Source organism: Typopeltis vanoorti, chromosome 19, assembly GCF_054136105.1.
Source record: "Typopeltis vanoorti isolate ZY-2024b chromosome 19, IOZ_Tvanoo_1.0, whole genome shotgun sequence".
NCBI classification, from domain to species: domain Eukaryota; kingdom Metazoa; phylum Arthropoda; class Arachnida; order Uropygi; family Thelyphonidae; genus Typopeltis; species Typopeltis vanoorti.
In genome coordinates, this window is record NC_143567.1 from 110,271,348 (window position 1) to 110,297,221 (window position 25,874).

The following is a 25,874-nucleotide window of genomic DNA, read 5'->3' on the forward strand; positions in this document are numbered from 1 at the left end:
TCGCAGCGGACTGCAGTGTTAAGTAGAGGAGCAGAGAACAATGGCTCTCCGCTGTGTGTTGGTGTACGGGCTGAAGCCGCACTCATCAAAAGAGACAGTGCTGACCCGCCCATGATATTCACCCATGGTAAGTAGTACACTTTATTTAGCAATATTTCTTCGCGAATGTTTTAAGAGTCTTCCCGATGTATCGCGAAGGTTGCTCGGGGTTTAATCAGAGTTCTTAACGGTACTCGTGTCTTCTAATCTGACTCCATATTAGCAGTAACGAAAGGGGAACTCCGATGTCGCTGTCGTAACAGAGGTGTGGTAAGCTTGAAGTACGCCTTGCAAACTGAAGTTTGGGAATTTTGGGCTGCAAAAAGGAGGTTTGTAATGTTGCAATTGCGCGTGACTAAATGACTGTTCAATTCGCTAAATCAACGTGTACTGAACATGCAAATGTGGGCAAGATTAACTATTAATATTCTGGATGATGTGCTGTTTCCGAACATATTTAATAATAGCTGCTTGACCTAGAAAACGAGCTGCACTCGCATACAAACATGTACACCTTGTTTATCCTTGACATTAATAATTTGAAGCCCTTCATAAAATTATAAATATCGTGTGGGTGCTGATGAAGGATACTATTTCGGGTTCTTATACGGGAAATTTTTTCAAGGAGCAGATTTAATCTCTGTAGAAGATAATCTGCATGGAATAATTATAATTCTCTATTAATTTAAATTTATTTAACATAATTTCCATAACAGCTGTTAAGTGACAGATTACTGTAACGTAACAACCATTCAAAGTTCCAACGCGAGTGAATATTATTAAATATCTGAAATTCCTGTTAATTTAATGTTTCAATGAATGCAATTAGAAATAGTAATAATAGTATTACCTAATAGTTTCAGTATACGGAAAGATTTCCTGAAGACAAGTAAAAATTATGTTGACTAACTTTGGTGATCATTAAGCCCATATTTGTGATAAAATATTTTAAAATATACAACGAATATGAATATTTATTTATTCAGTTATTTATAAACAATGTATTAATTTATTGATACGAGTATTTGTTAATCTTTTATTCGCATAAAAATTGATTATTAGTATTTGTTTCCAAATATTTCTGATATAAAATAAATGGTTGATAAAAAGCTAGTATTGCTATGATTTGTCTCTGGGATGTTTCTTTGTTACCATCCTTACAGTCGTTTCAGTCAAATGTGTCAACTTTTCAAGCAAGATTAATGTAAGAGCCACCACACAGCGCTGACCCCAAACTAGAGTATCTTTGTCTTTGTTAGGCCTAAATGATACCAAGCAAATGAGCTATTGAACAATCGCTTATTAGAAAGATAAATACTTGATTTTGGTAGATGCGAAATAAAGCTATGGGTTAGAAATAAAAACATAACATAAGGAGAAAATGATGTTTAAAATTATGCTGATGAATAATGATATGTCTCCAATTTTGGATTATACGTTATAGTCGCAAATATAATATCATCCTTCAATAAGGAATGAAGGATATCTCAATATTTCTCGGATACATCCATAAGTACAAGAGAATAGCGAAGATAACATACAGAGATGGCACCTGATTATACCAGTGTTAATTAACTGTTCCTAAATTAATATGGCTTCTTAAAAACGCACGGGGATGGCAATTGAATAATTTACTCCTACAAAAAACCCGAAGAGCATTCATAAATATCAATAACAAAAAGGAAAAACCTTTTTGTTATTGATTAGACTCGTGGAAGTCAATCCCTGTCATGCAAACACTTGAATGTTAATGATAGACTACGAGCAAAGTGGACGAATGAGAGGGAATCACGAAGCACACATTTCTGTGGTGACACCATCGACCCACCGTTATGTCATGTTGTGCGTCATTTATACTCGGAGATTAATGAGCCAGCAGGACAGCATTTTAATAACGCAATCCTTCTGTGTCCGCCAGCGGTTTTGTAGGATCAACTTGATAAATTGCACCGAGGAAACGGAACTTTAATGACATGCAAGGGGACCCCCCCTCCAGAAAGCTCCGCACATCTCTTTAAGTAATTTAATTAAAATTCCACGCAGATCACGCATTCTCCTTATCTTTTGTTTCGTGTTTGCAGTGCCCTACACCCCCGTGGCCATGTACCCATCACACACCACTTTTCCGTGGAGACCCAAAGAGGAGGTGGAGCCAACCAATTCCAACTACCAGCCCTTCTGGGCAGGTGTTTCTCCTCAGCCCTTTCTGAATATCTACAACTCGAGTGTCTTGCATGAGGCGACTCTGCTGGGGAACGAGACCTACGATGATCTGGAGAGGATCCCTTGTGTCTCCTGGCAACAGCCACAGCATATCCTCTTTCAGCTGGCTAACATTTGCTTCTGCATCTCCTACCTTTCTCCCAACAGTAGATTCGGCATTCTGTTCATGCATGGACTTCTAATCCTGGGTAAGTAATTCCAGGTTGTTCCCATTTCCGAAATATCATTCTTAGGTTATTTGAGATTTTCTTAACAGTGCTATTAAGTGTTAGCACTTTTTTATTAAGGCACACCAGATGTAGATGTTATTCTGGTAAATATGATGGATGTATTCAACAAAACAGTGATTTTGTGTGACCTAACATAGTTAACTGAATTTACCGTTTCTTTGAATAGACTCTAAGGCAGATAGTAACAGGAGTCAAAAGGTCGCAGTTTGAACAAATAACATAAGTGAAAGCCAAAAGGCTAATGTTCTGGCAACCTTAATAATAATGAAGGGGATACAAATCTTTTGATGTTTATCTCTGTCAGTAAGCGAAACTCTAAGAACTAGGACTAAGATATATGAGTTTTATACCGAAAAACTACAAATCCAAGTGTAAGTAACCACTTGGTAGTACAACACCAAGGCAACTCGTATCAAAGGTGGTGCAAGCTCCCTCACTATCCTTGATATTTTCTCATAATGTAAAAACACAAGACAGCCCCTAGGGGATGTAATACTGTAATTACATTATGAGGAGAGGTCACTACCCAGACCGGTTTCAACCTTTTTTGAGGTCTCATCAGTGAGTAGTAGGTAGACCTGGAAGATGGAAGATAACAAGGTTAAGTGAAAAGAACTTACATACCTTCACTATACGAATGCCATAAAGGTGTGTCTGTATATTATATATTATAACATACAATAAAATCCAAAAGGCTATTTTTCTGGCAACCTTAATAATAATGAAGGGGATACAAATCCTTTGATGTTTATCTGCCAGTAAGCGAAACTATAAGAACTAGGACTAAGATCTATGAGTTTGTTTCATACCGAAAAACTATCGTCAAATCCAAGTGTAAGTAACCACTTGGTAGTACAACACCAAGGCAACTCGTATCAAAGGTGGAGCACGCTCCCTCACTATCCTTGATATTGGAAAAATCTATGTTATAATATACAGGCACACCTTTTATGGCATTCGTATAGTGAAGGTATGTAAGTTCTTTTCACTTAACCTTGTTATCTTCCATCTTCCAGGTCTACCTACTACTCACTGATGAGACCTCAAAAAAGGTTGAAACCGGTCTGGGTAGTGACCTCTCCTCATAATGTAATTACAGTATTACATCCCCAAGGGGCTGTGCTTTTACATTATGAGAAAATATCAAGGATAGTGAGGGAGCTTGCACCACCTTTGATACGAGTTGCCTTGGTGTTGTACTACCAAGTGGTTACTTACACTTGGATTTGCCGATAGTTTTTCGGTAGATATGAAACTCATAGATCTCAGTCCTAGTTCTTAGAGTTTCGCTTACTGGCAGGTAACCATCAAAGGATTTGTGTCCCCTTCATTATTAAATAACAGAAGTGTTCAACAGATACGTAAATTATTTATTGAAAATTCTGCTCGATCTTTGGATTTAAGAGTAGAACAATGTAATAGTAAATAGCATAGGAAACCATTACGATGAACAGAGCATCTTAACGAATGAGATCATATGATGTAAAGCCCATTTAACTTCCTTCCAGTCCTTACTTTTGTCCTTAGGCGCGCATATAGTATACAATACAGTATTGGAATAGGAAGCTAATTCAAATAAGAGAATAATTGATCAATTAAAATGGTATGAAAAGGACAGTCGAAAAACAGAACAAAATTCAACTCATTTTATTGAAGGCAACTAAAATAGGATTCTAAAGTGTAAAATTAAAACGAGTTGCCACTTTTGGAAATCTCTTCTAGGGTTTGGGTTAAATTAATTAACAATTTAATGAATTGTTTAATTAAAACAATTAAGTTATAAGTTCTTTTCAAACCTTCCTTAATTTTCATCTAGATCTCAGACTCGAAAACACATTCTTTAGAGAATCTGAGAAACTTCTGAAGAAAAAACTGTTGGGTTTCGTTTCCAGTATAAAAGCTTCCGTTGATAGGTTTCCTATAAGAGTGAATTTTAGCCGAAAAAATGAATGCCATTAGATACATAAAAACCTCATGATAGCAAATAACTCATCTCCAGTTCGGAACGTCGCTTAAATCAAAAACTTTAAGAGTGAATTCGATTTATGGGAGCAATGAATTGATGTTTAGATTTTGAAGAATATCGACTCGCCGGAAATAACTGTTCCTTGTTGGCAACACACCGGAAAGCGATAAGTTAGGATATTATTCCTGGTTCGCTACAATATTAATCACTGAAGAAGTGCCAAAGCGAATATCCCATCATACAGACAGTTCTTGTCTCGCAATTATTTGTTAACGATCATTATTTTGGAGTTGAAAATATCAATTTTATATAAAAAAAACTTGAAATGCTAATTGCAAGCCATTAAGTGAACTGAGCACTCGCTTTTCGTTTCTGCCATCCAGTACAAGGTGATCCGTGAATGAGTGCGTATTGCAGTGGGAGGTTTTTGTTTTAAATAAAGATAATTGAAGGTTGTACAAATTACTTAAGACTAATTCACATACTTGTTTCCTTCCCAATTTGAATTATAAACTCAGTCGTTTTCAAATCATTTTTTCAATGATACAGTTGATGAAGAAAAATAAACTTAAGAATTAAAAAAAAAAAAAAAACAGAAACGCTTCGGACTTTTCAGCAGGTCCTTTGTAAACATATTTGACAAATTCAGCGAATTATTTTACAAAAAAAAATCATAATTCTTAAACAAAAGCATTAAGCTGTATACATCCATCTAAAGTTCTAGAAGTGTCAGCACAGTGGAAGTGCTAACTTACTTTTATCGTGAGTTGCCTTGGTATTGTTCTGTACTTGAGACACGCTTTGTTGGAAAGAAGTGCTTCTTATATTCTCCTGTTTGGAAGAACTTATCAACCTGAAGTAATTGCCCTCGAAAAATATTTTCGATTACGTTGAGATTAATATGCGCTCTTTGCGAATATTAATTGACTCAATATTTGCAAATATTTGAAGTAATTCAACATTTGCGTTCATAAATTATTTCCAAAATAATCTTTATTTTTTCCTTATTGTTCTGCTTGTGCAGTAAGTTGAAAAAAACGATAAACTCGAACTAGGTTGAAGGAGAACAACAAATCCTAAGAAAGTATTGGAGTTTGCTGGAAGGATGAAAACAAGCGGATGATGATGAAGGTAGAGAGAAAGAATGACGAAGAGAAAAATGAAAATGATAAAATGATGAAACAGATATAAATGAAATATGGGTGGTAGACTAAATACGATTAATTAATCTTCAGCTATTAATTTCATTACCAGTTCGGTATCGTTTTAAAATTATTTTATTTTATATAATACGAATAAAAATTAATATTTCGCTGAATTTTTTTCTCCTCTCTCCTTGTTTTCATCCTCTCTGAATCTCTGACGTCGTAAAGTTTCCTTTAATTACGACTTGCCTTTCAGATTAATTAATAAAAAAGACGTATGCGACTTCTCTTCTTCTTATAATTTGATATCGAGTGAGTTTTTGTGGTGTGATTAGGCTACTAATCAAGTCAGCAGGTCATCATGGCTACTGAAAGGTGAATGGAGGATCATCTATAACACGCAATTTTCACTGTAAAATAATAGTGACGCTCCTAAATCATTCTGTGACTTTTGCATTTCCTTGAATTATATTTTATGTAATACGGTTTCAAAAAAAAAAAAACGAGACAGAGAAAGAATGACTATCCACTTGTAAATAAAATTCAAAAACGTACATCAAAATAATAAATGGCATCATAAAAAGGTACACGAGTCTGAGATCTTTTCCTTTGATCAGTGTATTCTAATTTTGATTACACCGGGACATTTCAATCGATAAATAAAACTGAATGGAGAGTATTACTTAATAATGACGTCACTTGTTAGCACTGCAAATTGAATGTAAGGCCGATTTTAGTCAACGAACTCCATAAACGTGTTTTTTTTGTCATTTCAAACAATCCGGATGAAGCGCTACGTAGAGATCCTACAATGTCAAAGCTCTAATTGTGTCCAGAAAAAGGGGATTCATATGAAAGAACAGAAAAAGAATAACCAGATTGTGTTGTCGCGATGTAGTTGCTATGAATATTCGCTTAAAATGCATATTAGATCTTTGTCGATCCGTAGGCAAATATCCACGTGATTCCATTCTGGGTGGATTATAATAAAATATCGTATGTAGGATTTTACAGAACATTGTCGAGAATTTGACATTTCGTTCTGAATCGCCACTATGCTTTAAGAGAATAATTAGGCAACAAGGGAAAAAAGCAACCTGCTGAAGAGGAAATTTGATAGACTTTCCACTAATCTCTCTCTCTGTCTCGTGTTATTGGTTTTAGCCAAACCATTTCAGTGGAAAATGAGTCGAAATAAAAGGATAGTCGCAGAATCGACTCTGATGTCGTGTTGATTTTAGTTTAAATTCGGCTGTTTGTGTGAAATATAAGACAAAACATTGCATAACTGTGTGGGAAGAATGCCAATAAATAGATGCGATACAGGAGAGGGGGTTGGAGGTTAGTTGAATTTCCAATGGCATCTATGCAACTATTCTATTAAGAATATACCGTTATGTTGTAATGATATACTGAACGTCAGCTGCATCTCTTCAAATCTGTGACGACAGTTTAGTTCTTCGCTTTACCTACATTTGGTAGATTGATTTTTACAAAAAGAGATCCGCTCCACGAAAATTAATGTGAACCTATAACATATCCGTACAAAGGGTGGGCTAAGGATTAAGTAACCCGGAAGTTCGCGGTGTGGAGACCAAACATGGAATATTTTCAGACACTTCAGGCATTCGCTAGTCGGGGTGGCTGTGGTGTTTTCTCACGAAGAATGACGAAGTTCATTCTGCCTGATAACAGCTGAAGATAAATGCAATGTGCCACGATGTGATTCGACCTGATTTGTTAAAAAGGAGGAGATGATAACCATTTGCCACCCAGGTCTACAATATTTATGTCGTACTGCTGTTATTAAAGAACTCGAAAGACCGTGTTTTTCTAGATCTTTAAGCTCTTAAATATTCATTCAAACAGTTCATTTAAGGTGCTCTGTTCTTTAAATCATTTAATATATGTTGTTAAAAATTGTTTGGACTTGACGATAATCACAGCCGGCAACATGAAAGGTATGAAACATTACCGATGACTTTCCTAAAAATTGATGAGTTTTTAAAACTCATAAATAAGGAAGAAAATGTTTACTTTTGTTTCTGCTTTAGTCGCGCTTTCTAACCAAAACTTTAACTTTGCCGATCCATTCACACAAACACTGATTATAACAATTTGAGTTTTTCACTATTTTAATTATTAATAAATTTAATGATAGTTCCATTTACGTTGCTTAAATAGAAATCAAGTAGGTACATGTGTTCTTTTTTTTTCAGCAAGAAAAATTGTTTTCTTAAGCTGTTAAATAATAATAATAATAATCTGTTTTTAACGGGATGTTCTCGAAAACCATTAACCTAGAGATATTGATGGATTGTCGAATATTTTAATAGCTCCTTGCACTTGAACTTACAATTAGTTGAAGGGAAATTTCACGTCATGTATATGACAGCTGCAACATTTTTGGAAAATTAATTTACATATCATTCACAAGAAATCGGTGCTATGAGCACCGATTTCTTGTGAATCATGAATCGAAAGGACGTAAATGAATCTAGGAGATTGTACAGAAAAACAGCAGAGTTTATCAATCCAAACAGATACAAATCTGTCGGAAAAAGCATGCACTTAGCAGACATAAATGCGCTGGTTTTAAGATTTAATTGAAACCCCAGTAACGACAACATAAATGCGTTGGCACATACACAAACATAATTATTTACTTGCAGTGCTGTCCGCTTGATAACGAAGTCATTGTCATAGCAACCGAAAGGTGAAATGTTTCTATGGCAACTAAAATCTCCCTTTAAAAAAGAAAGAAAGAAACGACACACGGAAATGTTTTCTTGCGAGAGTTTCCTAAATAACAAAGCTAATCGCCAGGGTGTATCGCCACAGCAAAACACGACGTCGTCCAGGCAACTGAAGAGCGAGATGCTTCTTCGGAAAACAGAAACTCTCCTCTGCTTGCTCGAGAAGTCAGAGATTCCCCTTCGAGCCATTCGTCTCTTATCGATCGTCTGCTCCAGTGAAGCGGAGTTATCTCTCGGCAGCCATCGATACGCGACTGAAAAGAAGGAACAAAAAGATGCAGCTGACGTCTGTTTATGCACCGTCCCGCTTCGACGGTGGCTGGGATGGCACACATGACGCATCGAGCTGACACGCCCACCGCCACGACGAATGCATAGACATCTCAACGAATAACACAAATCCCTCTTCTATGCCTCCCCCCCCCCCATCCCCGAACTTAACATTTGTACAATCTCCAGTTGTCGCCAACGACGCAAACTGAATTTTTCTCTGATGGCGGCTTCTGGGGTGTAGCTCGAGATGATAATCTCGTCCGATGCGTTTCAACCACCTGAATCTTCACGAGTCCATCGAGGCAGCTCTCGGTGTGACCAGTAATGTCAGGCATAATCGAAAACCCATAACGAAACGTCACTCGGGGCCATAACGTCGCCATGACAACCACCGGATGATGTTCACCGAGCAATGCCGTTCATTAAACTGCGAACAGCTTTGCGTTCGGCTGAGTGTAAGCAATTATTTCCCTGAAACTACAGGATTACTCAAATCACGAGCATCCCTTCCTCCTTTGACAGTAGCCTAATTGCGATGACTGTTTGACCTCGCGTGTCATGAAGACGGTCAAAGTAAAACCTCTTTCATTCCTCCTTTCCCCTTTAAAAGAGAAACCTTATCTTTCACTGGGGTTACAAAGACATCTTTCGTCATTTTTTTCTCCGCTGCGATTACGGAAAGGAGAAATTATCATTTTTCCCTTTTACATTCAGGCAGACCACAAGACAGGAGTCCTTCGGTTGCAGTGCGTTCTGAAAGGTCATCACTGGAATCCTTTATAAGGCTTTTCAAATGAACGTAAGTTAATGACACAGTCTGTTAGCCGGGAAAGCACACAGTAACGTGCTTAACAACGTGGCCTTATCGCTTTGGCTGTAATTCTAACCCAACGAATAAATATTACTTGAATCTTGAAGTACCTGACAGAAACGGACCGGTATTCAAAGCATCCATCATGTCTCCTTTGATATTATCACTGGGCCGTATTCGATTACCTTTCTGTGTTATGAAGTGCGGCATTAAAATTTTCTCGAAGAACTGTGTGGAATGCATGGCATCACTTTCACATTATTATTGCTTAAATCTCAGCCCTGATTTTAAAGATGAGATTTACTTCTTTTGTCTCAAATGAAAAATTATTCAAGCAGCGTCCTTTTCTCATTTTACGGTTCTGTTAACCAATATCATTACGAGTATACTAGAAGATGCCCTTTATTACTTTCAGCATTTCGCTTCAACTGCAGAATTATCCAAATAACAAAGCATCTCTTTCCCATCTGTCCATCGTATGGACACACTGAACATTGGTATGGCTGCATAATTTGAGACTCAGAAAAGGAAAGATTCCAATAGAAGTAGAAAGAATGCATGATAGTTCCGTTGTGCATGGGTGGCACAAAGACTAATTGGTCGACCTATCAGTATCACTGGAGTGATGGTGGTAAAAAGTTTGGAGAAGTTGGTAAGAACTCGCATACAGGAATGGACATAGTAAACAACGAATTTACTAAGGGAATGTGTTACGTTTGAGTAACTTGTTGACATTTTATAATAATGTTACTATTGAGTTAGACAGGAGAAATGGACGCAGCATGATACTTTGAACTTTCCTAAGGTTTTTGACAATATACAACACGGAAGACTGTTACAAAAATTGGAGAATATGGGATTGGAATGTAAATTATTAGCTTTGATAAGGGGGAGGAGCTACAGAAATAAGAAAGCGGTGTATGGCGCCTGAGTGTGTAGGACTGTGGACCTAAGATTTAATGATAAGTATGTTGTTTTTTCGACCAAATTACTAATGTAATAAAAAATAACTAACTGGGTTTATGGGTTGTAAAGATTTAATAAACCTACTAGTTTTAGCCACTTAAGCTAGTGGCTTCATCTAGGTTGGGATGAACATACAAATACGCAACAAGCACTAAATATGAATCAATAAATCACTGAAAAATTCCGAATGTGTAGGAACCGTTACACAAGAATGCAAGTACAACAGAAAACGTGGAGCCTGGATGTTGGCACATGGTCAGTCACTGTTTAGCAGGTGCGTCCGATGGTTTACAGAAAAATTAAACTCTGATGTGTTTAAAGATCTAATGAATGACTTCCAAATGTCACACAAAATCATCCATTGGTTTCTGTTTTGGGTACCTTGTGAGTGGATTACCATTGTATCTTCTTTGATGTTGCGGGAGTCGAAGTTGTCTATGTACGGCACGGAGCTCTTATCCCATTCAATGTTGTGGTGAGTGTGGAAGAAATGGAATGCCAGACCTGGGCGTCTTCTCTGTTGTTATTGACGTCTCCAGTATGTTCCTTTGGTCTTATTTCTAAACTTCTCCATGTTTGCTCTGTGTAATTAAGGTCACAAGAACATGGAATATTGTAAACTCCAGAATGTTTGTTGAAAGAGTTGTGGTCCTTTGGCGAGCTAACAGATTTCGTACTGTCACAATGGGTTTGAAGGCCGCTCTTATGTCATGAGATTTCAGGATATTTGCAAATTTTAGCGAAAGTTCGCCAATAAAAGGGATGGAAATTGAGGTCTGTAATGAATGTTATGGATCTGTTGTGGAGAAGGATTATAGAGTAAAATTATTTCTGTTGTTTTTAGTATATTGTTCGAGAATAGAAGGTAATTCGTCTGTTAGTGTTCCTTCATCTCTTATAATAGAGATCGCCCTCTTTTTCAGTGTATATATAATACCTAATTCTTTTTTTAAAATATAGTACAACGAGGAGAAATGTAGATAACGACTTGTATGAGTTGGCTTACGGTTCACACCAAGAGAAATGCCTCCGTCTGCTTTTTTCGTAATTAGAATGCATAAAAGGTAATTTTCCTTATTTTCAACTTCCCAAGTGAATTTGATTTTATGGTGGAAGAAGTCAATAGATGAAAGAAAATCTGTAACTCAGTCACACTGTGTTTCCACATTGTGAATATGTTCTCTACATATCTCCCAAAGTGACGGTTTAGAATTTGTAGATAACAAGGCATCTTTTTCGAACTTTTCCAGGAATAAGTCTGCACAAGGAGAAGATAGAGGGCTTTCCATTCAGTAACGTAGCTAGGGGGAGTACTTTGAACCTTATCCTATACGTCTTTTGACTTTTTGTAGTATTTTTGGTTTGTATTGAGAGGGGCAACAAACTCAGGGACCTCCCCGGGCGGCAAAAGTTCTAGCAACGCCACTGTTCCCATTGCAAGGCCCGAAAGTTGTTTGTAGATTTTCCCATTCCATCGGAACAAATTTGAGTTGAGACAGTGTTGAAATAGTTGAGAGATGTCCTGAGGGAACAGATTATCTATAAGAACCATAACTTCGCCCAGAGGAATATTTGTGAATAAAGATACAATATCCAGAGTAGTGAGATGGAACCAGCGGACATTCTGGATATTGCTGGACATTCTGGATTATAGCTAGCTTGAATATTAATTATGGACATTCTGGATATTAAACTTAATGCAGTCGTGAAAGGAATGCGAGTTAGAATTTTCACTCAGAGTGGTGAGTGACTGAAATGGACTTCCGTTGGAGTTTGTGAGTGCAAGTAATGTGAATAAATTCAAAGACAGGTATGAGGCCTCTGGTCATAATAATAATCCTCTGATACGAGTACTTGCTTTAGCTGATGATATTAATGGTTTATATTAGGATTAACATTTACCAGTCTGTTTTACTTGCAAATTTACAAGAACCCAAAAACGTTTTGGCGTTAACGGTATCCTAGATTATGAAGTTGGCTTAAATAAAGGTTTGAAATCCGTCTGTTATCCCTTTAATTAAAGTAGCAGCAGTATTTTATTCATTGCCCTTTTCGTTTGTATTTTTATCAGGATTCCTCCTCTTCTCCACTTGGGCCTGGAACATTATTTGTGCCCCCGATGTGTTTTCTTGGAATTTTTGTTTCATGGTCCTCAACATGGGCCAGACCCTGTACATCCTGTACACCATGCGGAAGGTGAAGTTCCCTCCGGAATTGGAAGAAATATACCAGACGATGTTTCAACCCCTCCAGGTGAGAATCATTTAATTCTTTTTCACAAAAGTATTACTCAAAAATATTCCTACCAGAAAAAAAATATAATATTGTTTACTTCTAAGAATTAGACATTTCTCTTGCTATAATAGATTCATTTGGTTGTCTTTATTTAAAAAATAGAAATATAATTTATTTAACAATGGATCTTAAATTTCCATTTATAATCTGTAATGTTCTGTTTGCTTTCTTCAAGTGATAAAATATATTTGCGCATCGAACTTCATTCTATTCATAAATCTCTCTGTTTAATTCTTTCAGACCAACTTAATGCACCTCTCTCTCTCTCTCTCTCTCTCTCTCTCTCTCTCCGTGCTTATTTTAACATTTCTGAACAGTTTTCTTTTTTTCAATTGTTAATGGAATCTTATTTGTTTTATAAACTAGCATTCTACCCCATTTGCAGTTGTGTAAATATATTTTCTGTTGTTAAGGATGTAACCGATTTATTGCACCCACCAGAATAATCTTGAAAATTGTAGCATATTCGACAGAATAATAAATAAAATCCTTCACAAAGTTACCAGAATACTTGACAGACCGTAAGCAAATTTTCACATCAGAATAATAATTTGTAACAGAATACGTGAGAATCGAATTCATTTTTCGTATATTTTATTAACTATAACAGCTTGAATCTTTCTATCAAGTTAGCCTGTCGCATTTCCAATAATCCCTGGAAAATAAATAATTCTATATTTCTTAGAGTCTTACTTACGCAACCTTAATTTTATTAACCTTATACAAAACGCCACGTCCTCTTTGAGATTAACTTTAGCCTGTTCTGCTTACATCAGTGTTTTTACAGGGTGTTCGGGATAAATTTGACATATTTATAATTAATTATATTTTTCCGTAAGTTACATGTATTAACACACACTTCTCTTCATTTAAAAGTTTGGACCCTTCTTCATTCATATACAAGATGTCAGAAAGGATGGATAGCTGGAACCCACCTGAATCATGGAAGAGAATAACTTGTATCATGATGATTCGTGCCCGCCATCAAAATAAGGATATTACGACTGCTGCCCAATGCTCCCTGAATACAGTAAAAACAATCAGGCATGAACTAGAGACTTGCAATGGTGACTACGAGGATGTAGCAAGAAGAAAGATCCCTAGCAGACGATCTGATTGCGTTCGTACAGCAGAATTCCTCGCAAATCTGCAGGAACAGGTGTTGAAGAACCCTGGCATTGGAATTCGGGCTTTGTTCGTGGAGTTGCTAACTGTAGTCAAGCCCTGGATAACAAGGGTAGCCAATGGTAGGCCGTATGTATGGCAGCAGGATTCGGCCCCTTGCCACACCTCTGGGAAAAGTCAAAAATGGTTGTCTGAAAATTTCTACGACTTCACCAGTCCAAATATTTGGCCTCCAAACTCCCCAGACCTTAACCCCATGGATTATTTTGTATGGGGCGCAGTTGAAAAAGACACCAATCGCACTTCCAGTAATACAAAAGCCCAGTTAATGGATAAAATTAAAACAGTTTTTGCGGCCCTTCCCAGGGAGACTGTAGCATCAGCTTGTTCGAGGTTCCAAACCAGAATTGAAGCTGTTATCGATGCTAATGGTGGTTATTTTGAGTAAATCTTGTTGATAGTATTGTAAGTAACTCTGCCTGTAATGTTTTTTTGTCAATTCATTAAATTTAATAGATACAAAGAAGATTTTCTTTTTCCTTACGAAACTGTCAAATTTATCCCGAACACCCTGTACATAATTCCTATATATTTTCGTGTTTATTTTCAACATTTAGTGCATTTTTCAATAAATTATAAGAAGTTTCAAACTTCTTGCAATTTATTTTCACTAATCATCCACCAGTTATCAGTTTTAAGTCGTCCCGTGTTTCGACTGTTTGGGGCAACCTTCTTTTGCATGTGTTTCCACTACGTTTCCGCAACTATTAGGATATCTCCAACCCCCACTCTGAACTAAAATAGCACACACAGAGCGGAACTTCAAATAAGTAACTTGATTTCATTTTTAGTGACGTCTGCGGTGCTGCTTAAACTACAAAAATCAGACTCTGGAAGAGTAGACAATGGTATACGTTGCAGAAATTAATCTTGCTGCAGTCTGTTTTCGTCGAAATGAGAGAGACAGAGAGGACCTGGATTCAACAGCATCGCGATAAATTATTATTATTATTCCTGAGACCTCCAGGGAATCCAAAGACTCATCGAGGGAAGGCACGTACTCCACCACTCAATCCACCAACTACAACGAACCGCAACTACATCATCGCCGTCTACCTCTCACTACCACAACTAGTATTTTCACAGACAATCACAACCATTTATGCCCATGGCGGGATTCGAACCCACAACCTTTTGGCTGGAGAGCGGATACGCTGACCACTCGGCCAACCAGGCCGGCAATAAATAAATGCTTGCATTGTCCCAACTGCAAACGAGTTGTTCAGATTTTATAGAGCAGGACCGTTTATCAGTGCTCCGAACCGATAATCTCAGATCTCAGCCGATGAAGTGCAAGAAATCATACTTCACTAGCAAAATCCAAGACACACGTAGAATGGACATTAACTTGACACACGATACAAACAGGTGTTTCTACCCCTATTAAAATGATAATCGTTTGATGAATTTGTCTATTTCTGAGGCTTGGCTCTTTACCAATATACATGTATGCCTTACATTTCTTAAAACTATTATTCTTATTCTCTAAAAGAGAATAAGAATAATAGTTTGAAATCAGCCTTGGTCACCACTCTAAAATAAATAATTAAAAATAAAAATATGATTAAAACAGTGAATTTTTAAACTTTTAAAATTAAGAAATTAAGAAAATACATTGTACATCATGACACACACACACACACACACACACACACACACGCATATATCACAGATATTATGATCTTCTTCAATCTCATTTTAATCGAATAGCAGCCTCTATTGAAGTCTACTCAGCATTCTCTTCCAAGTTGGTGCATATCTTATTAATTCTTTAAGACATTCAGTGTTGGTTATGCGGTTTACTTTACTATATATAATTTTCTTTAAATATTTTTTAGTTTTTCTTCTGTTGATTTCATTTATAGTTCTTTTACAATATCTTCGTTTCTATTTTGTGGTTTTTCTCATTAATCTCGCTAAAGCATTTTACATTTAATATATTAAGAAGCGAGTTTTTTTTTTTGTTTTTTTTTTGTGTGTGTACGGTATATAACTAAGTAATGTTATTCGCTTTACAATGAGCTGACACGAGGACAGAGGATAAGGATATCCTAAATGTCTCGAATAATTACTAAAGAGTGTTAAAAGAAACAAGTGACACAACCATACCAGAACATTTTCAAGAGGAATCCAAAGAGGAGTACATATCAATACTTGAGGTAGAAAAAAAAACTTCAAAAATGTGAAATGTGGAAAGGTGGATGAAATGGGCGATATTTGATCAGAAATGCTTAAATATGTCAAATTTGGGGGTATAAAATTTTACAGTGGCGAAACTGCATAATTTAGAAAGCCTGGTCAAAGGATCGAATTCCCAATGATTTGAGTAGAGTACCCATTTATTAAAAAAAAGGAATAAAAGTGAATCCGAGAATTACAGTCAACAAAGCTGCTATGGGAGGAAGTAAATTTAATACATTTACACGAATTAAGAGAGAAATTATTCAAAATGGCAAACTTACAGTGAAGAAGAAGACAGTGTTCAAAACCATTGGAATTTCTCTATCGAGTTCCAATAAAAGTATGCTGAGAACAAGCTAAGAAAAGTGGCGAAGAGAAACAGAGAAGAACAAGTTGGCCTCAGGTTGTTCAGAATCAGATTTTCAATTAAAACAGAAAGCTCAAAAATCACGGGAATATAACAAGTATCTGTATTCAAGTTCTGCATATCTCGAAAAGGAGCCAACAGAAGAGCAGCCCAAAACACTTGATGATGTAAATGGGACGTTATATTGAGTAATGCCTAGTCTACGTTTCAGTTTTAAGTCAGAAGAGCAGCAGTCATAGGAAGATGTTTGGATGTTAAATAAGATATGACAAGTGTGTGCACTCTTGTATCATATCTGACACAAGAGTACGCCCTACCTCCATTGTTATTCTTCATCTATATGGCTCATATTTTGAAGAAAAATGACGTAAAACCTGACATCAAAATTAGCGATGTTAGACTAAGTGCTTTACTTTATGCACATGACATCCTACTTAAATAAGCGCAGTACAAGTCTTAGGGATTTGCTAATTAGAATAACTGCTGTAATAAATTTGATGTGAAAATCGGCAATAACAAACAAAGAATATTAAAACAAGCAGCTGCACTGTGAAAACATCGACAGCTTCCTGAATGGGAAATTAACTCGTATAGAATAAGCAAAACATTTTAGCTATATAGGCACAATTTTTGTGAAGATGGCAAATTAAATTTGTAAATAGGAACAAAATGAGCAAAGTTGCTATGGCAGGAAGTCAATTGAATGCATTTACATGCAATAAGAGAGAAATTAGTCAAAATGGTAAACTTACGGTGAAGAAGACCAATTTTAACTTATGAATTTGAGAGCTGAGTGAGAAATGAAAACTTGATCAAAGAATGGATATGTCAGGGTTGATTGGCGAAGTGAACAGTTGGCATTAATGGCAGAATCATATTAAAAATAAAGATAATTGGAAGGAACTTGATATTGTTATCATTCAGGAAGGTCCCTTGAACAGAATAAGTAAGAAAAGGAAAAACTTAGCAAAATATGTGCTTAATGCTAAGACAGCAGGAAAATGAGAGGAAGGCCGATGTCTTCAGATTTAATCAGAAGTGCCCTAGAAGACCGAAATATGACATCGGGGAGTAATGAAGTCTTGACAGATAAAAAACCAATTTGGAGGAAAATTGTTAATCGAAAGTAAGTGATTAACTTTTCATGCAGCGCTATTATGATATATCCCCTTCCCCTTGAGGATGCATATCAGGAATTTGACTTGATAACGAGAAATTATCAGCTAGATACAGAAATGAAAAGAAAGAGAGCGAGCGAGAAGGAATACTGTCTAAAGGTAGCATCATTCTCATCATCAAATTCCTGATATGTGTTTGTTCCCTCACGGTGATAGGACAACATGCAATGGGAACGTATGTCAAGCGAATAAGTTCGGAATAGGATTAACCTCTTCTGAGAATGACAATGACGATCTAATCTGTAAATCTAAGAAGAAGAAGAGAAAGGTTATAAAAGACGTTCCCTTTCTTCAAATATTTCCTCTTTTTTCAACATATTATTGCAAATTGTTTTTAGTGTTATGTTAAAACGAAGCAGAGGGCGCTAGATCGATTTTCTCTCTTAATGAATTCCTGATGGTCATGCAATATTTGTGATATTGACTGACTCTGTGATATCTCCGCTCTGTAATGTGACCTTGGTCTAGTTGACCTTAATATGCCCTTCGCTGCACTACATGAGAAAGTATAAAGGTTGGTCGGCGTAGTGTGACAAACAGATTACCCGAGTGTGAGTGTGTGTGTCACATGCCAATTCTTCCCGAAAACCGAGCTTGCACTTTATTCATTTATTAGCGCGAATCTTCTTCGAGATCTTCTTCATTCCGTAAGAATAATGGCCGAGGGTTACTTCCTTCCTCCTCCTTCGTTCGATCTTAGTTTCCTCAGCTGTCTGTGACACGCATGCTGAAGTGTTCAATAACACAAGTGTCCTCACCCCCCCTCCCTTTCGCTCTCTGTCGTGTACACAGATGCGACTTCGCTTCGCCGCACCTGTCTGCGGCACCATAAAGGGGTCGTCGACCTGTACTACCTTTCATTAACAATCAATGTTCCGCCAGGTTTCCAGACTGCTGTTCAAGAAGCTGGTGAGTTTGGAGTATGCGCAGATGATGTCTCTTCATGCAGGAGAAGCATATGCCATGCAGAACCTCACGAGGACCGACAGACTAGGGCTTCTCATCTCGGGAAGGTTAGTAAAGATTTTAAATTATTGCTTTTCTTAACCTCCTGCACGATACTTTGTGGTATGGCAAACGTATTCGAATGATTAATGTAGGAAACATAAATGTTTGTCCGTAATGCCAAGTATCGTTCGCAGAGGACTGTTATTTTGTCGCTTGTAATTCAATTCTTATTTATCTTAGCAATCTTCGGCCAAGCTAGAGAAATGACAAGTTTGGATGAATAAACTTTTATTTCCTTAGAGGTGTTCATAATTTAATAATTTGGTGAGTTCAGAAAGATGAATTGTTTGGCTTAACGTTACACGTTAAAAGCACGACCCCATTCCTCCTCATCATCAATGGTTCTAAAAGGCCATGAATCTCCCACGACCTCCCAAGTATTCTCGATCGTAACCATAATTTCAGGAAATGTGGTTAGTTAATTCAATATCTCTTAGTATACTTTGTAAATTGTGTACGTTCTCTTGGCCGATTTGCTTAGTTGGTGAAAGGCCTGAGTTTCCGGTAGAAAAAAAATCCTGCTTCCACAGAAGACCAACTAACTCACCTTCCATTGAAAAGTCCTTACATTAGTGTTCGCATCCTAAACAGGATTCGACTCCAGTCTACGAATCAAATGGCTTTGAAATAAATGTCAAACTACGGAGGCTTTGCTATTGGAAAGAGGATTTAGTCCTTAATCATAATTGATTTATAATATTTGTATTTATGATTGATTAACTTTATTTATACTTATTTAGTCGTTGAATGAATTAACTGCTTGAAGAAGCTTCTCAAGCAGCGATAGCAGAAGAATCTGAAACATCACCTGAAATAACTGAATATATTTGTGTTCAGTGAATTAGTAAAAGTTTTTATTCCAATAATAAAACGTAATTTTAATGGATATAATCATTATTTTTTTACATTTCTGTATAGTTTTACTTATTGTCGCTAGGATTATAAGACGGCAGTTGATTATATGTAATCAGTGTCGAGTGAGAAAAGCCTTTTGAGAATGCCACTAAAATCATTTTTTTCTTTTAATTGAATTTGATTTAATTGTTTCAAACAATCCCCGTACTTATACCATATTTATATCAATCGAATTGTTTGTTGTTCAAAGTAAATAAATAGTCAGTTGTGAACATGTTTGATTGAAAATGAAGTCTCCTCCCCCAGAGATGCAAACGTAAGTACCGATTCTGTGAAACTAGTTCAGCGGCATCTGGTGACTAATCCTTCAACATAATGATCGAATTCATATTAAACGATATGTGTTTAAATATTTAAATATGTTTAAATATATATTTTACATATCATGATCTAATTAATTATGTCAATGATCATATAGAAAATGTAGTTATTCGTGCTATTTAATGTTGAACTATACTTCGAAAATTAAAAAGCATACGATGTCTGAAAAATATCCCTCTGTAATCGATGGACCTCTTTCGTTTTCAATTAGGATTAACGTGATTACCGATCACCATTTCCTACATCATATCAGCCCGAAGGAGTTTCTGGATTCTCCAGAGTTTGAATCGAGCCGAGCTGGGGTCGAAGAGAAATTTAAGGTAAGCCAATTCAAGTCGTCTTTGAAATGTAGTTCATTTTGATAAAATATCCGGAGGTGAATCTCATTTTATAAGAAGACGCCATCCTCAAGGAAACCAGTCTGAATCTTAATTGTTTAAAAACAAAACCTTCTTCGCACCAGTCACAAATATTCACAATTCTCATTTTCTGTGTAGGTGTCCATCATTGCTGCCACTCCCTGTCGCTACATCTTCTGGCAAAGGCAAACCCTGGAATATCTTCTCATCAAAGAACCCTATCTAGCGAATGTTCTCTCCCTTCTCCTGGCTAGGGACATCACGACAAAGCTGTACGCCATGAACGATAAGGTATGTGATTTCACCCCATCCATAACACGGCGGATGTACTTTTATCATGGTGATTAGATCTAAAATTGTAACTCCCCCCTCTGAAGATACCTGTCACCCCTTCCCACAGTCTTGGTGCTTATCCATTATGTGACGTGCTGGATGCGTAATAAAAATTTTTTTTTTTCTAATAAAGAATAAACTGCAGTTTAAACACTCATCCCAGCGAAAGAATATTTTAATGCCAGCGTGTCGCTTTCTACCAGATCGTCCAACATTTAAACTTTACACCTTTTGTACGTTCTGTTTTCTGCTGAACATTTTCAAATCGCTGCTTGCAGCATCCCTTTGGTTACCTCATATCGATTGCTCGTCTCAATTTCTCCCCACAGATTGTCACGGAGAAAGGTTCTCATCTCGATATACGTCTGCCCAGCATCACCGGATCTATGACGTCACATCCGACTACCCAGGACGGCGGAGATCCTCGATCCTCGTTCCGAAGCATCCCCAGCAAAAGCCCGCACAGCAACAGCATGAGTCACAACCCCCTTGCCTACATCCAGAACTTCCCCCTGAACGGGATGCATCGTGACCAAGAAGTAGATTCGGGTGAGTCATAAAATATTAGCGAAATCGGGGGGTGCGCTCACAGACAAAGCCCGTTAAACAAAAGACATTATCGCTTGTCTCTGAGCCGTGTTCACACGAAACCAATACATTATGGACGGTGGCGGACCATGAATATTCTTCATAAAGAAATATGAGTGTCTCGTTTACGCTTCTTCAAGTTCTCTCGCTCTATATATCGACACGGCAATCATTTCTTTTCTTATAATTGCACTTTTCTATACACATCGATACAATTTCGTTGACCAGAGTATATCATCTTCAATCAAAAGCCTTGTGAACTTCGTTGGGAGTACCAAATGTATGAAAATAAACTTGCATGCATATCAACACTTAGTAAGTAGACTAAGGGTACCTTAATTCTGTTTTACTGCGCACTTCAGGATTTGTTTAATTTTAGGGTTTCATTAACTTATTTAAAATCAAAATGCATTCAGAAATCAGTTACTCGGTAAAAATACTAAATCATTTTTCACCGCGCATTAAATAACTACTGCACACAAAAGGAAATCTGTGATGTATCACATGAGCGAGGTGAACCTCTTCCTCCGCCTTTCTGAGAAAGAAAGAAGGTGGGGGTTTGGTTTATGCAGTCCATCTTAGGAGAGTGCGACATCACAAACATTTTTACCCGCGGTGGGATTCGAACTTGCTGCCTGCTGCGTGGAGAGCAGATATGCTAACCACTGTGCGAACGAGAATTGCTTCAATATTTCCACATAACTCTAAGGTCAGCATGGGAAAATTCAAAACAATAAAAAAAAAACTTTTAATAAGCGCTCCTAATCTAAACGTTTTTGGGAACCCAACACTGCTGCCATAATAAACAGACATTTTGCTCTGATTATGTTTACAGTTGAAAAGCACAAGCAGCAAATCACCATGGTAACCGGGAATAATCCTTCTTCTGCTCAACGATTGGTGATACGGCTGCAGTAAGAGACATAAATTGTCTTGATGGTTATATCGTTTCTCGGATTCGCAAACTCAGTGCAGTGTGAATGTCTTCTCCAAAGACTACGACATTCAGGAGAAAGAGAAGTGTCTACTGAGCGAGCGAGAACACCGTACTGCTTGAATATTTCCACACAAATCTTCTTGCCTCTTGAACAGCTGAATGTTGTAGTCTTTGGAGAAGACACAGTAAGGGGAAGCTGTTTCAAAGAACACAGACAGATGGAATGAAGGAAGAACAGGAGAAGTTGATTCTTTAACACGGGAAATGGACTGGAATGGAAGTAGATTCGGCAATGTCCAGTTCAGCTGCAGGCTAGTTCATCAGAACATTGTCTATGAAATACCCTTAGAAAGGCATAAACCACACACAGAGTGCCTAGTAAGAGAAAGAGGGAGATTAGAATGAATCTGTGAAAAGGAGTCATGAGTTGATCGCATTACCCTCTTCTATATGGTGTGAAATATTCTTAGAAGAGCTCAGTTGCACCACTCCATGTGCGTCTGCAATATTAGAAAGTTAGGCGCAGTTAGGATTTCTCCAGTCAGCACTTATACAGGCGAGAAACAGTCTCGAGTGGAAAATTTAACCTGTTTTTTTCTTTCGAAAAGGCTGTGGCTGAAATCTTCTTGTTTCAGAAAGATTTAGAGACGTAAGTCAGCACAAGAGAATCTCAGCATGGTTAGAGATCTCAGTCAAAAATACAGGAGGAGGAAAAGTGTATTGAAACCTTTCTTGTGACAAATACGACAAGACTGTTTTCGTAACTGAAGTTCGCAATGTTATCCTATCCCTTTGTGAAGAATAGCAAGGAGGTGAGAGTTTCGGGCACTGGTTAGGAAAGAACTTGCTTCTAAAGATTATGTAAATCTTTAGAAGATTGTGCAAAGATTTATCGAATGAAATGAGGGAATGGAATGTACTCACATCGGCATCGCTATGGGTAGAAATTGAGGTCAGTGAGAGAGGGTTCTTTATGGACAAGAGGAAGCCTGCGGATTTTCATCTTTTGGCTTTGCCTGTACAGAATCCTAAAGTATATGCCAACATTGGGTGGAAAATGTGAGGAGAGAACCAATCATTTATGAGGCGACACGTTGTGAACGACCACAGAGGAAGCTCAGATTTTCTGTACAATTTCCAGTGGGATGAGGGAGCCTGAATCTCCCTGGAAATAGTAAACATGATACCACATTACTATCAGAACATGTTACAGTATTTGTCAGTCTTTTCAGACCCCCCTCCCCCTCAAAAAACAAACAAACTTGATGTTATTTTCCTCTCAAAAGACTATTGTATAGCTACAAATAGCCTATAAATCGGAAATTAGTTTTCACACTTGGAATGGTTTAACAGAAACTTCCCTAATGCCACACACTCTCCAGGAGAGGACAGTCCAGTTGAAATGATCTTTCTCACGCACACACAAATCCCCAATTAACTTATCACTGGCTTTTTTTTCTTGATACTTCTACTATCAGTGTTTTCATGGGTGCTGTTCTTCTTGAGTGAGCACCACTTCGTTTCTCCATTTTCATTTAAGAAAACAAGTCGACATTCCTACGCAGTTCAGCTTCAGATTTACGGAAGAACCAACTTCTCTTCCTTCTTTTTTGTTCTTCTTCCTTCTTTTTGAGAATGACCGGAACATTTTTTCTCGCTTTCTTTTCTTCAAAGACCATGACCTCCACTTGCGCATTAGAGACAATAGGAGGTTCCATCTTAGCACGTGTCAACACAATCCCTTTCGTGTTAGTTCGCAGCTTCTGTTGCGAGTGCACACATTTGGCTTCGCTACAATAAAAGTAATTCTGTAGAAGCAAACAAAAATATATAAAAGCTGCGATGAGAAGGAGACATGTTTGTGTTAGCACACACAGGATCTTAAATATGCCACGAAATTATCTTTCTTTGCTGTCGTAGTGAGCTTGAGAGGAATTCGCCGTCCCTCCTAAACTAAGGGATCTGATCTGCAAATATTTCTCCAGATTGCGTACGCATTTGATCTCCTAGAACCTCGTCACTCGCGTCTCTATTACGCTTCGCTTTATTCCCCGACTTCTCGGCAGTTATCATCAACTCACTCCGTGCTTATGACCCACCTCCGTCATCCTCTTCGGCAAAGTATTCCCACGCTTGCAAAGCTTACGTGGAGCTTCAAGCAGACGAAAGCATTCTTTTTCATATCTCCCCCCCCCCCTCCTTGGATAAACGTAATTACGGAAAGGTCACAAAGTCGAGAGAGTAGAGCAAGCCAACCGTGTCCCGCCACGAGCCTCGGTTGGCGTAGCGGAGTTCCCTGGCGGGCTTATAATGACATTTGTCACGTCGCTGGCCACGCACTAAGGAAGAACTAACGCCGAGCGTGTCATGCGTCACCGCGCGTGCCACTCAATAGCGCACAAAGCCCTACGACGAGTTGGGGAGGGGAAGAAGCGTATTTTACAACGAGCAGCGTCAAAACCACAAGTAGTGTCGGATATTGATGCCACGCCAAGCCGGAGAAGTGGCTCCGATATCAGCCTTCCTGCTTAAGGGGACGGTGGTAATGGCGGGGGGGGGAGTATGCGGGAGATAGATGACCTATTATGTTAACTCCCTCTTGTGTAGTGTAGGGGAAGAAAAACGACACTTGAGGAGATGAATGTAAGCTTTAGTTGCGCAAAACATTACAAGCCAGTGCACGACAAACATCGCCAAGTAGAGGATTACAAGTGTTACGTGCCAGAGCATCGCGAACATTTCCAGTCCGAGGATTACAACGATCAAATGCCAGAGCATACGAGCATCACCAGTCAAAGCACTGCATGCCAGGACACGGCGAGAATTAGCTCGTACTCTCCTCACGCAGCTGCTAGAAAATTTATACGCAGAATCAAAGCTGTAAATTATCCCGAGACAGAAAAAAAATCTTTTATTAAAATATTATTATTTTAATTCTAATTAATTCATTATTAAAAAGAACATAAGCATCTGACACTCTTGTTTTTCTTACTGTTGTAGATTTCGATAGCAAAGAAAGGCTGATGGCGTATCCCGTTTCGAACAATCTTCCTATGAAACCCTATCCGATTGCAGGCCGATGTGAATGACGCCACCGATGAAGCCATAGCTCTTCGAATTATAGATCCGGTTGCTAAGCAACCGTGGAACACTACGCTTTGCGCGTCCGTCAGGAGCTGATGACGAAAGGAACTCGGGCCTCCTGGATAATTATTTTTGAAGAAGTGCAAATTTACAATGAACGAAGTGGGGATTGTCGTATTCCTATATTTCGGCGGACGGACTTCTGTTTGGTGTACACACAAAATGATTTTTAAATGTTTTATTTTTAAATCTGCCTTTAAAAGCGATAAAGAAACTGAAGGTCAGGAATGGGAATTTTCCATAGCAAAATAGCCCCCGAAGCAGGGTAAACAAATGTCTAGAGAATTGTCATTTATTTCTTCTACACGAAGCTTAAATGCTCCAAAAGGTGTCTGCCCAAGATGGCAGCCATTTTGGTGACAGGAATCTCGTATTGTACATTACTGGAATGTTGTGCTAATGTGTTCGTCATGTTTGGTATATTCCTGAACGAAACTCTGTATTGTATTGTATTTTAACAAAATCCTTAACTGTGATTGGGGGGGGGGGGGGTTCGAGGGGAAAGGGCGATATGTCTAGCTAAGATGAACATCTCTTTTCGAGTTGCTTTATGTGATGGAATTGCAATTCTTTCAGATGTAAAGGGGAAAAGAAAAGGGGGAGGGGTCAACATGTAATCAGTGACGTCTTTTGTTCGTTTTACAACAAACATTC

At 37.8% G+C, this 25,874-nt stretch overlaps 1 protein-coding gene across 1 annotated transcript; it reads left to right on the plus strand.

Annotated features, from left to right (window-relative positions):
• LOC150096435 (popeye domain-containing protein 3-like) lies at positions 1–25,689 on the plus strand. Its single transcript, XM_090409268.1, has 8 exons — positions 1–127; positions 2,121–2,450; positions 12,481–12,662; positions 18,498–18,628; positions 20,071–20,179; positions 20,357–20,509; positions 20,881–21,100; positions 25,077–25,689. The coding sequence occupies exons 1-8, from the start codon at positions 112–114 to the stop codon at positions 25,163–25,165; spliced, it is 1,230 nt and encodes a 409-aa protein (XP_090265394.1). The 5' UTR covers positions 1–111; the 3' UTR covers positions 25,166–25,689.
• Positions 25,690–25,874: the final 185 nt, after the last annotated feature.